The sequence below is a fragment of the Bolinopsis microptera genome, chromosome 5 (genome assembly GCF_026151205.1).
Source record: "Bolinopsis microptera isolate Bmic1 chromosome 5, MBARI_Bmic_1.0, whole genome shotgun sequence".
Taxonomy (NCBI): Eukaryota; Metazoa; Ctenophora; class Tentaculata; order Lobata; family Bolinopsidae; genus Bolinopsis; species Bolinopsis microptera.
In genome coordinates this window covers 20,803,813-20,819,209 of record NC_087076.1, presented here as the reverse complement: position 1 = coordinate 20,819,209, position 15,397 = coordinate 20,803,813, and the positions used below count along the sequence as shown (strand labels likewise).

General features: G+C 38.3%; 2 protein-coding genes across 5 annotated transcripts in view; both read right to left on the bottom strand.

The window, feature by feature from the left end:
• Positions 1 to 590: 590 nt before the first annotated feature.
• Positions 591 to 15,397, bottom strand: part of LOC134814769 (coatomer subunit beta'-like) — a 70,289-nt gene continuing 55,482 nt past the window's right edge. The window contains exons 2-19 of one of the 4 annotated variants that reach the window (XM_063822978.1): positions 8,960 to 9,074; positions 8,540 to 8,661; positions 8,263 to 8,347; positions 7,679 to 7,874; positions 7,297 to 7,531; positions 6,247 to 6,479; positions 5,956 to 6,077; positions 5,655 to 5,826; positions 5,404 to 5,538; positions 5,023 to 5,185; positions 4,574 to 4,765; positions 4,291 to 4,428; positions 3,893 to 4,048; positions 3,526 to 3,755; positions 3,264 to 3,395; positions 2,855 to 3,113; positions 2,271 to 2,396; positions 591 to 1,791 (exon numbers count right to left, since the gene is read on the bottom strand). In XM_063822978.1, coding sequence (XP_063679048.1) covers positions 1,127 to 1,791; positions 2,271 to 2,396; positions 2,855 to 3,113; positions 3,264 to 3,395; positions 3,526 to 3,755; positions 3,893 to 4,048; positions 4,291 to 4,428; positions 4,574 to 4,765; positions 5,023 to 5,185; positions 5,404 to 5,538; positions 5,655 to 5,826; positions 5,956 to 6,077; positions 6,247 to 6,479; positions 7,297 to 7,531; positions 7,679 to 7,874; positions 8,263 to 8,347; positions 8,540 to 8,661; positions 8,960 to 9,066 — 3,468 coding nt within the window. In that variant the 5' untranslated portion in view covers positions 9,067 to 9,074 and the 3' untranslated portion in view covers positions 591 to 1,126. The remainder of the gene's footprint in view (positions 1,792 to 2,270; positions 2,397 to 2,854; positions 3,114 to 3,263; positions 3,396 to 3,525; positions 3,756 to 3,892; positions 4,049 to 4,290; positions 4,429 to 4,573; positions 4,766 to 5,022; positions 5,186 to 5,403; positions 5,539 to 5,654; positions 5,827 to 5,955; positions 6,078 to 6,246; positions 6,480 to 7,296; positions 7,532 to 7,678; positions 7,875 to 8,262; positions 8,348 to 8,539; positions 8,662 to 8,959; positions 9,075 to 15,397) is intronic. The other 3 variants (XM_063822981.1, XM_063822980.1, XM_063822982.1) reach the window with 3 other exon arrangements.
• LOC134814778 (ras-related GTP-binding protein A-like) lies at positions 9,313 to 15,325 on the bottom strand. The gene is made up of 9 exons (XM_063823006.1): positions 15,237 to 15,325; positions 12,946 to 13,042; positions 12,372 to 12,477; positions 12,124 to 12,231; positions 11,783 to 11,887; positions 11,051 to 11,188; positions 10,686 to 10,838; positions 10,405 to 10,485; positions 9,313 to 10,203 (listed from the first exon to the last, which is right to left on the bottom strand). The coding sequence occupies exons 1-9, from the start codon at positions 15,310 to 15,312 to the stop codon at positions 10,123 to 10,125; spliced, it is 945 nt and encodes a 314-aa protein (XP_063679076.1). The 5' UTR covers positions 15,313 to 15,325; the 3' UTR covers positions 9,313 to 10,122.

The window sequence follows — 15,397 nt, the reverse complement described above, 5'->3', positions numbered from 1 at the left end:
TCTAATAAAGAATACGTCGTAATACGCCGTAATACGGTAATTTCTATGGATTGTTAAATACGTCCACGAATACGCCATAATACGCCGTAATACGCTGATTTGACAAAATTAAACATTACTGCTGCGCGCCACCCTCATCATTGATCATGCATTAAAGGAGTGCAGTTATACATGATAACTTAAATTTGTAATCAAATTTCATTGATAATCCGATAAGCAAATAATTTTTTGCGCGCACGACACACCTTTTCGTAATACGTCAATTTTCAAGGATTAATACGTATTCGTATTCCAATACGTATTCCCTCCTAATACGTATTTAACAACATTGTAATGAACTAACCCGTCAGGACTTGATAATCCTCTTCCTCAATCCTCATCCCTGGTTCTTTTAGAGAAGAGCTCACTCAAACTTGGTACACTTTACTTGAAATCATTATACCATGCTGCACAGTAATCCAATGGTCAGATAATTATTAACTATGTCACAAAATGTTTATTGATTTATTCCGGGATTTCATGTCAAGGTTATTTTTCTCTTTTAATTGAAGATCATATTCAAAATCAAAACTCGCATTGAAATGGGCATCTCAAAAATAATAACATTAAATTTAAGATTCGCAACAATTTTAAGCACTTATATATCTTTTCAAATTCCTCATTAACATCAACAAGAGAAATTTTAATCCGACAATTTAACAGCCACTGTACAGGGAGGAATGTGGATTGAAATAACGTGCGTAAAAACATCAGATTATTCTAAATTTTGATCTGTTTTTGCAAAATTCCGTGTCCAACTCTACAAGTATAACCGTGTTCAACATAGAATAAAGCGGACTCAATTATAAATATTAGGCATTAAGAAATTTACATAAAGAAAACTAAACGAGCACAGCTTTGAAGCTTCGTATCGAAATTTAAGATTCGAACTATAACACTAAATCGAAATTAAAATTAAAGCGCTAGTAATTATATAATTTAGAACTTTAAATTACCCTTTACTTATATATCATGACATACCTCATATTAATTATACTAATATTATTATTCAAAATATGGACAAGCGAGGAGTAACTTCTCAAATAGAAGTCTCCCTGACCTCACATAATGTGCTCAAAGTTCGCAGCTAATCAAACAAGCTCTCGTCATCAAGATCGATATCATCAACATTAATATCGTCCAGGTTAAGTTCCGATATTTCCCTATCCATGTCGTCCAGGAAATCGGTACTGCTGTTCCCGAACAAGTCGCGCTTTTCTGACGCCTCTTCCACCGCCTCTGCTGGCGTCTCTGTAGGAGCGGGTGCTAACGCCTCCTCCGCGGGCGGTTCTGGCGCTACATCAACGAGGGGTTCTGGTACCATTTCTGGGAGAGGTTCTGGTGTAAATTCTATAAAAGGTTCTGGCGCTAATTCCACGAGAGGTTCTGGTGCCAATTCTAAGAGAGGTTCTGGTGCCAATTCTATGAGAGGTTCTGGTGCCAATTCTATGACAGGTTCTGGTGCCAATTCTATGAGGGGTTCTGGTGCCAATTCTATGACAGGTTCTGGTGCCAATTCTATGAGGGGTTCTGGCGCTACTTCAACGATCGGCTCTGATGCCACTTCCGAAATGGGTTCTGGCACCATTTCCGCAATGGGTTCTGGCACAAATTCTGCGAAAGGTTCTGGCGCCAATTCTACGAGATTAAGCGGCACCTCTTGTACAACTGGCTCCGGTTCAGGCTCAACTGGAGGCATGGGAGGATCGGAGGGCAGAGAGGACGGTTCCGGTTCTAACGCTATTATGGGCTCTGAAATAGGGCGAGTTCATGTGAACTCGGAGATACCGAATAAAGTTTACAATTGTCCAAAGTTGAGATCAGTTCTAGTTGCTTGTCAGATGTGTCACTCTAAACAAGAAATATGTTTTGGGATTGCAAGGAATATTGAACTCAAGCTCAGGTCTCAGCATTACAGAACTGGTGGCATTTTGTGCATATTCGTCTTATTCAATGACCTCTATGTAAATATTGTGTCTATGAGTGTTGTCAATGTCATGTTCAACTTTATGAAAACTTCGTGAAAAGTCTATGAAAACGATAAATTTCATGCAAATTTCCATCAAGATTCAAGCTATGTATATCTAAAGCACAACCTTCGGTTTAAATCAGTATCTCAAGTTTTCACTACTCCGATTTCATGCAAATCACCAAGATATATTTCTAAATGACAAATTTCTAGATGGCAAATTTTTAAATGACAACCCGCCCTGGCCTCAGTAAGTCGGTACCTGGAACTTTCACAGCGAGATCAGCCGGCACCTCTTGTACAACTGGCTCAGGTTCAAGCTCAATTGGAGGCATGGGTGGCTCGGAGGGGGGAGAGGACGGTTCCGGTTCTAACGCTATTAAGGGCTCTGAAATAAGGCGAGTTCACGAACTCAAGCTCAACAGGTTTCAGCATTACAGAACTGGTGGCATTTTGTGCATATTCGTCTTATTTAATGACTGTGACCTTTATCTCTTTATGTGTCTAATTTCGTGTAGTCAATGTAATGTTTAACTTTATGAAAGCTTCGTGAAAATGTCATGAAAACGACTAATTTCATGCAAATTTCCATCAAGATGAATTGCTAAATGACAGCCCTCGGTAATAATCAGTATCCGGAGCATTCGCTACTCTGATTTCATGCAAATTTACACCAAGATAAATTCTTAAATGACAACCCTCGGGTAAATCAGCACCTGGAACAGTCCTACTCCGATTTCATGAAAATGTAAACCAAGATGAATTCCTAAATGAACATTGAACAAATTCCTAAATTACAAATTCCTAAATGATATAAAGACAGCCCCAGCCTCTGTTAGTCTGTACCTGGAGCACCCACAACTCCTCCCAAATCCTCCGGAACCTCCTCAAACAAATCCTCTTTCTCTTCCTCCTCGGGTTCTGAGACGGGCTGTTCCTCCTTCACCTCGGCAGTCAACATCTCATCCTCCTTGGGGGAGGCGACTACCTCCGGGAGGCTGGCTAGCATCTCTTCCGTTTCTGCTAGCACATCTCTCTCCCAGTTGGGGGCTACTGCTGGGTAGCTAGCAGCTGGTAGCAGGGTACTGCGCTCTTTTTCTAGCAGCTGTGAGAACACGTGGTCAGATTCGTAGATTTGTATTGTTCAAATGGTCAGTGAAAATATCACAATTTTCGGCACGTTTGCCACATTCTCTAGATAATAATATTATTAACCAACTCTCATGAAAAGATGTCCGGTTGAACTAAATTTTACCTTTTCAGCCTTGAGTGCTAGCTGTAGTTCAGGAAATAGGTTGTCGTATTGCAGTGGGTCAGCGAGAGCTTCTGCTGCCTTCTCGTTTGTTTTGCTAAGATCTGCCTGCCACAACTTCAGAATCTTCGAGACCTGTTTGAGTGTTTCAACGTGATAAATGGCTACTTATCATAATTGTTCGTCAGCAATATTGCAACGCAACTGGCGCGCGAATTCAACTTTTGGTGTATGTAATAGAGTGAAAAAGTTTACCAAGACTGACCTCGCTAGGCATATAGGTTTTAGCCATGATGGCAGCCTCAGGATATCTCTCAGTCTCAACCAAAAGCTGCAAACATTTGGGGATGTTGTTGAGCATCATGTAGGCGGTGAAAGCTATGTTCTCTTTCCCAGCCGAGTGGGCCAGCTCAGCCAACTGGACCATACTCTCAGAGTCTCCTAGACTCGAGGCTAGCAGGAGCAGACCACTGTAATCTTTGGCGTTAAACATACCTGAAGTTGTATGAGAGGTGCAGTTATGGAACACGTCGACGGTTAATAAGTCGACGTTGAAATTTTAGGCGTTTTCATTTCATTCTGACAACTTAAGAAAACAAGATATTCTTGATTCTGCTAAAACTTCAACTTACATTTCTTTGCAAGGTTGAAGTCGGATGATCTGAGAGCAAGATCTGAGAGCTGTTTCCATCTTTGTTCACTGCTGTGCTCCACAGCTAAGCCGTATGCCGTGGCGAAGTCGTTCAGTTGAAGTGCTAGTTCGAACTTGTGTGCAGGGTCCACACTCACTGAACAAAAAGATAATTGGATTTCATCGGTTACAAATCACAGAATTCACCAAACTCAAGCTCTCAAGGGTAACGTGGATTATTTCAACCAATAACATTATAATTATAACAACAAACTACCGGCTGCTACTTACCAGCCATAGCCTGCTCCTTGAAGCCCTGCTACTTACCAGCCATAGCCTGCTCCTTGAAGCCCTGCTACTTACCAGCCATAGCCTGCTCCTTGAAGCCCTGCTACTTACCAGCCATAGCCTGCTCCTTGAAGCCTTGTTTCTCCAGGAATTGAGCAACTCTGGTGCGGTGTTCCTCGTCAATACTAGGCAGAATCTGGTCAGCGGTCTCGAAATCTTGTCTCATAACTGCTGTCTGGTACTCCAAAACTGAGGGAGACAACGTAGCCGTTACTTTATCAGTATCCGTAAATGTGCCGTGACACGTAAAATTAAAGTGAAGTCGAAACAACTTCCAAGATCACAACTTAAAGAAGATATCATGATAATCAAAGAGTGATATTTGGGAACGAACCTGCTGTTTTTAGAGCGAAGCTGGTAACGTTGAGATCCTTATCTCCCAGATACAGTTTACTGTCCTTGGCAATGTAACCCAGAATGTACTGTGTCCTATCCAAGTGGGAGATAGTGACAATCTCTCCTCCGACATGGTAGTTTAGCCTGTTCTCACTGTTTGTGTAGATGAAACAATCTCCAACCCACACTCCTACAATGGGTTCCAAGTTAGAAATAGTATAAATAAAACATCTGAAACGTATTCGAATTTTAATCAAAACTCATTTATGTCCTGGAGAAGATCAATTCGCTTTCTTGATTATTTTTCCAATGGAAAGTTATTCGAACAGTAGCCACTACCTAGGCGATGCGACTATCATTATCACATATTTCGCATATTTCACTCAAAAGATGTTGACCCTCACTTCTCCCCAAACATGAGCAAGCTGTAATGAACTGATAACTAACCGGTCATGACTTTATCAGCCACCTCCCCAACCACATCAAATGCTGCCTCGAACCCATCCTCGTCCGGGGGAGTTCCCTCGATTACATCAGGGTTGTACCGCAACATGAAGGCCTCGTCTTCTGTGGCTATACACACCAATTCACCGTTGTCTGACCAGTATACCTGGAATATTTTTAGGTGACGTTACTATCGTGTGTAAAATAGGGTGCTGAAATCTTGCGTGTAAACTATGGGAAACGTATCAGTGACTGTGATAACGACTAACGTACTAGGAAACCAATTCATGATCATAATTGGAAAGTGGAAACTCTCCAAACGAATAATATAATATTTGTTAGAGATAGCTGAGATATGTTCAAATAAGAAGCCCTTCAACCGACCTGTTGAGGAGCGACCTCTATCCGCCTAACAAGAGCAGTGGTTTCCCAGTTGTAGAATGTAAGTCCACTGCCTGACTTTACTCCAAGCAGCTGTCCTCCGTATATTCCGTCAACTCCGTAATCGGGCTTGAAATCCTGATTCGGATAAAACAATTAAAAAATGATTTATAAATTATCAATATGGATTTGCTTTTTACATTGAATTTGAAATATACTTCATTGTTTTTAACGAAAAATGAACCCAAACTAACCTGAACTTCTTTGAAGTTTTTAAATATTTTGACTCTGCTATTTCCCTCCCTGATAGCGTACATGGACGAGTCAGCAGACCAGACAAATTCTTCAGCTGTACCGAAACTCTTGTTTCTCCAGGCCAGGGCTGTGTAGATGATATACTCTCCGTCACCACATACAACTACAAATCTGAAGTGAGGATCAACTTTCTTTACTCGAACTTTTGTTGTGAAGATATGTCATATTTGCATCACCATATATATTTATATAAGATAATCAAACAAAAGTTTCGCTGACATTGCATATCTATGAACTGACCTGCCGTTAGGATTGTGAACAAGGGTTTGTGGGAATATCTCGCAACTTCCAAGATCTTTAACCGCCAGAGGCAGGATTTCACCATCCTTGTGTGGTGAGTCACCCAGTGCTTTCACATTTGCCTGCAATTCAGGAGTGTTATTTGAATCCGTGGAATAGCCGTCTACAGATCTAGGTGCAGGAATTTAGGTTTAACCTAACCATTCAAATTTACACAATATACATAAATGAAGTAGGTCCGTGTTCACAACAATAATCAGATCAACAGATATCACATAACAGCCCGGGTACCTGCTGAATCTCAGAATGTTTAGCCCAGATGATCTTGCCCTGGTTATCCATGGTGATGGCCGGCTGCTCCCGTCCCAGTTTTATCATGATAGCTCCCTCGTCATACCCAATACTGAGTGTGTTGGAACCCGGAAGTTGAGCCACACACCAAACTCGCTCAAAACCGTAGTTCAGGGTGAATTCCAGTCGGTAGGTGTTTACGTGCCACAATCTTATCGTGCCGTCTTCCGAACCTAGGAATACACGAAGTGAGCAAGATGCAACTGAGCCACGTATCATTTTACTACATCTAAACTCTTGAAAATGACTTTGTCTTTCGCCTTCTCCACCAACCCATCCTCTAGTCATGCTCTCACAGACAAAACTCAGTAGAAGTAGCAGATCTGCTGAAAGTTGCTCACTGCTTAAGTTTGGATAATTATAATCGCGTGACCGGTGCCATATCCTCATGCAATTAAAAGCGTATTGGTGACGCTTATAATTATCATTCAGATAAACCCAAAAGAGTAAGCTTTCTGTGCGTCAAAATGACAATTTCCGGTTGTTTTCTGTTAATTACAAAATTCTACGCTATAGTAAACAAAACGGTACGTGCTCCTGTCATCACACTATTAGTGCTGAGTGATTGCGCGTCGAGTCACAATTTTGGACAATGTTTGCTAGTAAAAAGATGCGGTTAACCGGCCACGGCTTGAATTACACGTGGAATTTGAAAGATAAGCTGGTGATATCTACTCTCAAACATTGAAATTAAACCCCAGTTCGCATGCTTATGTATACAATTATGACGCATGTAAACACTGAGACTCCAGAAGTCACGATATCACGCCACCAGGATACCAATATCAGATCTTTAATCTTTTTTACTTCGCAAGCGCCAGCCAAAATACCAATCCCAAAAACTCCACTTCCGGGATACAAAGAGAAGATACTCACAAACATTAATATGGTGTAGTTAGATAAATACATCCATACTCAGACTATTAACCCTCTTAAATACAAGAGTTATTCTTAGTTACAGCAGGATAACATTATTATTATAACACGTACCGGTTATAATAATAGGCATATCAGCGTGGAAGCAGACGCTGGTAACATTCTGAGTGTGTCCGACCAGGGTCTGTACACACGATTTGTTCTGGTAGTCCCAGATCTTAGCCACAAAGTCGTCAGCTCCCGATATGAGGTAAGGTTTATCAGCGCCTCGGTAGTAGTCCAAACAGTTGACCCCTTTCTCGTGACCCACCAGGGTGAAGTTAGGTTGGGTGGAACCCATCTGCCATACCTGAAGCCGGGCTATTTAGAGTCGTTCACTGTAGATAATAATTTACAAACAAATTTTGATTACAGTCTCAAAACATTCTTCAGTTCTTTAAATTTTAAAACTTAGGGAAAGGAAAATATAGACTAAACAATATCTTGGATGATTTACCCGGATTGTTTTGTCCAAACTAGCACTAGCGAAAGTGTTGGTGTCTTTTGGGTTGAACACAACCTGCATGACGTAATGTGTGTGCCCCTCAAAGGTCTGGGTACAGGCCCAGTTCTTGTTCCAATCCCATAACTTTATCATCATGTCATCAGACGATGTCAAGATGAATGATTGGGTCGGGTGCACTGATATACATCTGGAATGGAATGTATAGTTAATTGTATATAGACTTGTTGTTTGTTCGATAGAATAAACACTATATTACACACACGTTTGCATTTATTTGCACATCAAAACAGTGGCAGTGTGATTTAATACCAGTATGATGATAGTATACAATTTACAGTATACAATGTACATAATATAATACACGATCTACAAATAATTATCATTATTTTACACGATTTGGTATGTAATTGTAATATTGTATAATTGTACTACAGTAGTTGTAACGTAAACGTATTATGTGGTACATATGTAGTAAGGAGACAGTTGTATTGTTAATTAAAACAAGATAGGAGCCATGATCCAAACTTTTAAATGTTTGTATTTATCTGCCTTGTATAATACCTGATTCAAATTACCTTATATAATCAGCATGAGCCTCAAAAGAGTGCACTTTGTCCATTGTGTTGTAGTTGTACACACGAATAACCATATCATCCGACCCTGATATTTTAAGGCAATAAGTAATCGTATACAAAATACAAAATCGGGAGTTGAGTAAATTTAATCGAATATTTCCCCGCTAATTGAGCAGCTAATTTAATAAATTAGCACATATTAAATAGGCATCATAACATCCAATGTTGAATATCTAATGTTGAATATCTAATGTTGAACATCTAATGTTGAACTCACCGCAAACAACCCAACTTTTCCTCTCGATGAATCTGGCAGTTCTTATAGGCAGATCGTTAGAGGTAGCTTCAATTGTTTTAACAATGTTCTGTGTTTCATAGTTCCAGATATTCAGGTGCCCACTGAAATGGTGTTACTTTAGTAACATTTTTATTTACTTTTGGTTACTTTTAGTATGATAAAGGGTGTCTACCAGCTGGATTAGAAGTTAAAGTGCGTTAGAATATCATGTTCCAATTACGGAGAAAAACAAGATAAGCATGTTTAAGGTACTTGATTTTTTTCATTAAACGGTTTATAATCTTCAAATTTAAACACAATCCACCGAACAGCTAAACTCTTAAACTGGACGTGTCCGGTTAAACTGGACGTGTCCGGTTAAACTGGACGTGTCCGGTTAAACTGGACGTGTCCGGTTACCTGTAGAGCGCGACTAGAAGCCAAGGTTCAGAGTCATGGACATCTAGAGCTTTTACTCGGTCAGATCGAGCAGAGAGCTTTCTCTTTATGTCAAACCGTAGTGGCATTGTCCGCTAATTAGAGAGATTGGGAATTAGGGTTATTAGGAAACAGAGGATTTGGTAAATTTTGTGTTATTATCGTCAGATCAACCGTGATTTGTAATTCTAAACATATGTGGAGTTACTTTTGTAAATTATTTTAGGATATGAATTATGAGCCGTGAGGTTCAAAGCTCGAGTGCACTAATAAAATGTGATATAAGGTTTTGTCAATAGAGGACTTTTGAAGAAAACGAGTGCAGACGAAATAAATTATAAAAACCGTAAAAATCAACTTATACAAATCATTATCAAAAAACTTAGATAAAACAACAACTATTTCACTGCATTTAGCCTGATCAACTTAAACAATTACTAAATCAGGACCCAATGGCAACATATCAATAACTAAAGTGTAAAAGAAAAGTTTGAAGTTACTTTCTACACTTCTAAGCAAAGTGAAAACTGATCTTATTTTGTATCTACAATTTAATTTTGCCATTGAATTCTGATTTTAAGATTCAAACACGTTGATAAAGTCCGGAAAAATAAAAACCTTGCTGGTAGAACTTGAAAATTACAATTTAATCGGATTGATTTTTGACAAATATCGGATATTAATTAAATGCTTAACAATTTGAATCTGTTTTCATATTTTGAATTTGCTGACATAACGGAAAAGTTTAAAATTTCATACAGATTAGGGATCATTTCATAACAGCAACAGTCTCCTTGATAAATTAAAAACTTTTTTTTAATAGTATAGTGACATTTTTTTCCTTTTTTGTTGAAGAACTCATGTCCCACACTTTCGACTGCAACGATCCCTAACATGAGCTTTCATGGATTAACTTTCCAAATCTTCGAAAGTTCGAATGAAAAACCAAAAGGCCCCAGGCGGTACACAATAGATCTGATATCTACGTGCAAATAGCTTCCCCTCCCCTGACTCGAATCGTTTCACTCACTGAGTTCAATACAAAACTGGTGTTCGGATGGCTATTGGAGGAGGACCTGAACTCTTGTCATGTGATCTCCTTGTCATGTGATCTCCTGATCCCGTGCTATATTTGGGTCACGTGATCACTGAGTCCCCGACTGATCGGTGTCTTTGAAGTAGCGCTTAGCGTTGTTTATGTTAAGCTGTACCGCCGCAGAGCACACCTGTAAAATATCCAAATAATATTACCTCTAGGGCTGCATTAATTAACATTATTTAACATTAATTAGCATTAATTAACATTAATTAAATAACACAACTCATCCACTTATCTCTTTTAGACTAAATTTTAATCCTCATATTCATAAGACTGGGAATTCCTGTTTTCAATATTTCGAATATTAATTATAAAATACATTATTTACCTGAGGGTCGCTCATGACAACCATTATATACATATTTGCAGTGAAAAGCTCTATGTACGCCGCAAAGCTACTGTTTCTGACCTGCAATTGATAATATCGTACTTTAATTCAATCACAGTGAAGTTAATTTTGTAACTGATATAAATAAATCATAGGATTTGTAGATGACTAATGACTATCTAAATTTTCATTGAGCAATATCAAATCCACTAAACTAACCTCAATTAACAACTAAATAAGAAGCGGTTAAATACACTGTTAAAGTATTTTATAAGACTAACCTCGATGGATCTGAAGAAGCTCTGCATCTTATTGCAACTGAGTTTGAATTGTTTGATTATGTTGCTGATTTTCTCAAATCTATTTGCGTCGTTGTGTTCCTTCCTCATGTGGTGTGCCACTACCAGGAATGTAGCTTTCTCGAATAGCAGTACCTGGTAGGTATATTATATATATTATATATATATATATTATATGTATATCAGCTGGTTAGAGGTTTCTACAATAAAACATTGCTGGCAATGTTCATAGGTTTAAGGTACAATTTTGTCCGCATAAAACGCTAGAAGTTGAAACAGTTTCACTGGTCATGATTCATGAAATAGGGTACTATGGAATGTTTCACAAATTCCTCTAAAGCGCTCACCTCGTCAGCATTTATATGGTCAGCAAACTTCTTGAGTTTGAGTTTGAGCTGTCCAACATTTGGAATGAGAAGGGACATTATCTTACTCCAGGCGTTGTAGAGCGTCTCGTCCCAAATAGACGTCGCGTAACACGATATCTGACAAATAGCATGTATCTAGATATCTGACAAATACCATGTATCTAGATACGAAACACTGTATCTACTACCCCGCTTCGATGCAGCATAGATATTGTATAAGATATTTAAACTAAATAATTTACACAATGCGGTGCCCATGTCAAGATGAACGAGTTACTGATAAAAACATAATAGAGACACACAATGTAGTACAATTAAAAGTATAATTAAAAATTAATTAAAAGTATAATTAAATGATGGACGTTATCTTATCTTATCTCCCGATCAATATTCAATAAGTGTCAGTTATTGAGTTCAATAATAATATTTCAAGAACGAATTTTAAATACGAAGATTGTTCGAAAAATCTTGATTCTCAATTTGTTTCTGGAACCCACCGCTTCGGCGGGTAGTTGATGCACCTTTCACAAGCAAGAGCCACTTTGGTCTACTTGCTTTGAGGTGTCTCAGCTACATGGGTTGGGGTCAGGTCCCCTCTTTTAGTTAATTTGTTTAACTGGAGTGATTGGTTTCTAAGATAACAGCAGAACACACGAAACAAATACATACTTTAAGCGTTTTGACAGATGCTCGAACGAAACAAATACATACTTTTAGAGGTTTTGACAGATGCTCGAGCTCTTCTTTCCTTTTAGAAAACAGCATCTCACGCTGAGCCTTTGGGATCAAGTCCATCTTGTGGACCAAACAGAATATCTGAAAAAGGGGAAATGAATTCGTCTTATCATCGGTAATTGTAATCAGTGATACTGTACTGATATGATATCACGAAATACCGATTACCAATTTTAATACAAATGTATACTCAAACGACACCTACCATGTTCAATATCAGGTTGGGGATATCAGATTTAAAAGTGGAAAAATTTAAGTTTCCATTTAATGAAATAACAAATTGAGTGTAAATACTGCATCGATTATTTGAAACCTACCATGGCATCTGGGCTGTACTTCATAATTCCAGTTTCTATACAAGATTGGTATTTCTCAATATCTTTCTGTACGTCGCTACTTTGGACGTCAAACACGAATATCAGTACCTGTTTTAAAAATCAGATGTTGGTTCTTAAAGGCTGGACACAATATCATACGTTTTTAACAGCTCGAATCTATTGGAATCTAACATAAAAAACAAATTGATTGAAACCTTACTAAAAACAATAAATAGTTATGTAATTACTTCAACATTAGAGAACAAGACATCTTTTTGGGAGGTGAAGAAGGTCTCCATAAAAGCATCCTGTCCACCACAATCCCAGAGGTTAAGAACCAGATTATTCAGGAACCTGAAATAGTTTCCGTTATTATAGATGAAACATGAAACAACACACGATGAAATGGTCTAGAGGGAACTTTCATCATGACATTACCATTACCATTTAAAGATGGTAATGAATGTTACATTACTACAGCAAAACCTCGATTTACAGCGGAGTTTGGGGGAAAGGAAAAATCTGCAGTAAATCGGGGTTCGCGGTAAATCGGGGTTTTGCTTGCTAACATTATGCATGTTAAGCCCTATTTGGGGGAAAGGAAATGGTCGCGGTAAATCGGGGTTTTTTGGTAAATCGGGGTTTGCTGTAAATCGGGGCGCGGTAAATTGGGGTCTAACTGTATTATCACTAGATGACAGCGAATGTTACATTACTCATTACTTTTACCACTAGATGACAGCGAATGTTACATTACTGTATTACCACTAGATGACAGCGAATGTTAAATTACTTTTACCACTAGATGAGAGTGAATGTTACCTGACGTTAGACTGCTCCACGTCCATAGTAGCTCCCAACCTCCTGGTATCCCTGGCAATGTAATTAGCGAAGATAATACTCCTCATACTCGTCTTACCTGAGATACAGCAAGTCAGTACATCAGTGTGTAACTAGTTGGATATCTGCCAATTAAAGTCAGCACATTAGTGTGTAACTAGTTGGATATCTGCCAACTTAAGTCAGCACATTAGTGTGCAACTAGTTGGATATCTGCCAACTAAAGTCAGCACATTAGTGTGCAACTAGTTGGATATCTGCCAACTAAAGTCAGCACATAAGTGTGTAACTAGTTGGATATCTGCCAACTAAAGTCAGCACATTAGTGTGTAACTAGTTGGATATCTGCCAACTAAAGTCAGCACATTAGTGTGCAACTAGTTGGATATCTGCCAACTAAAGTCAGCACATAAGTGTGTAACTAGTTGGATATCTGCCAATTAAAGGCATAAGGGGTGGACTTTATTAAAGAAGTATCATGTATAATATATTGGAGTATAAATGAGCCCTTAATTAAGAAGCTAGAGCTGACATTGCGAGGCTTATAAACTCAGCGTATTGGTAGAGTGCAGTGTAGAGTACGGACTTTAGTACAAGCCCTGCTGGCAACTCAGCGTATTGGTAGAGTGCAGTGTAGAGCACGGACTTTAGTACAAGCCCTGCTCGTAACTCAGCGTATTGGTAGAGTGCAGTGTAGAGTACGGACTTTAGTACAAGCCCTGCTGGCAACTCAGCGTATTGGTAGAGTGCAGTGTAGAGCACGGACTTTAGTACAAGCCCTGCTCGTAACTCAGCGTATTGGTAGAGTGCAGTGCAGAGTACGGACTTAAGTACAAGCCCTGCTCGCAACTCAGCGTATTGGTAGAGTGCAGTGTAGAGTACGGACTTTAGTACAAGCCCTGCTGGCAACTCAGCAGTTTTAGTTCTAGTAGTTGAACTTCCCGCACATAACATGCGCATATGCACATAATATAAGCGTAAGTATTCAATGCACGGTTTACACAGGTATTTTTTTAAGCAGCAGAGTTGTTTTTTTGTAGCGTCCCAAAGAAACTTTGAAAATAATAGTATAGCTATCAAGCGTGTATTCTGAACTTTGTCTTGCTTGTAGCATATAAATTATAAACGGAGAGGTTTTAAACACATTAATTAGTTGATATTATTGAAACTTCCAATTAACACGATATACATGATACTGTATATCATCAATCATCGTGTGACATAATCGTTTAAATATTCAAAATAAAATCATATCATGTGTTGTACATTATGTAGCAAAGAGTTATTGTTATTAAATTAAGATTTTATAAAAACAGTTTTAGCTCTATTTGCTAAATTAAAACTCCCGATATGATTCTGTGATAAATAAATAAAATCATCATAATTAAAATGTATTACTATGCTATCCAAAAAATGTTAAAAATTCGATGCTTGTACTGCAGAAACTAAACCTCTTAATCATTACTATTTAGGTATAGTTATCAAGTTTACAGAGAGATATAATCTCTAGTAAAAGTTGCAATCATGAGGTAAAATCAATTTAGATTTCGATAAGGAAGACTCATGCTTCCAAACCCAAGACATCCTATGCAAGACACCAGCTAGTATAGCATAGATCAAACAGATTGTTTTAAACATCAACCCAGAGAAACTGTAAGACTAGAATAATTGGGCGAGAAATTGATCTGCCCACGAAAATCAAGATATTATAGAAGAAGGTTCAGGTCATGCCATATACCTGCTTCACTGCGACCCATTAATAGGACCTTCTTTTTGTCCGGCCTAGCTCTTCCGTGACTGGCATAGTTACCGGATACTTTCCTTCCGTTTGTACCCTTTTTCATGCTATTTCAATTTTTATTTGAACTTTTACGAATCACTGGTTTTAAAGATGATCTCTCATTAAATTTTGCTTCTTTCAATTTGAAATTATCATCTTAACTAAACATCTCATCATTGCAATGAATTTAAACGATAGAAGCAAAATTAATAAAGCATTAAGAAAAAACGTTTTTTAATGATTTGACTTACGGTCATAATGGAACAATTCAAGCGGCTTGAATTTCTGTTACTAGAAACGTGATATACCTATATCATAGCTTTGTACCCTTTGTAATGAAAATTGAAATGCTACGTATTATTATTTTACTGCATTTTACTAGAATTTCTTGTAATTCTGCGGGAGAATGTTAAGTATTATGATTAAATTTGCTAGACAGGCTAGGAAGTTACTTGCTTGTTACTATGGTTACTATGGTTACTAAGTTACTTGCCTGCTTCGCTTCGACCCATAAGAAGAACCTTCTTGTGAGTGCTTCTTGCCGAGCCATGAAAACCGCGTCGCTTCATTTTTTAACTAAAAGGAGTTCGTTTATTACGCTATCTATCATGATGATAGCGTCAAATGGGGAGGTAAAATTTTACAATTTATTGT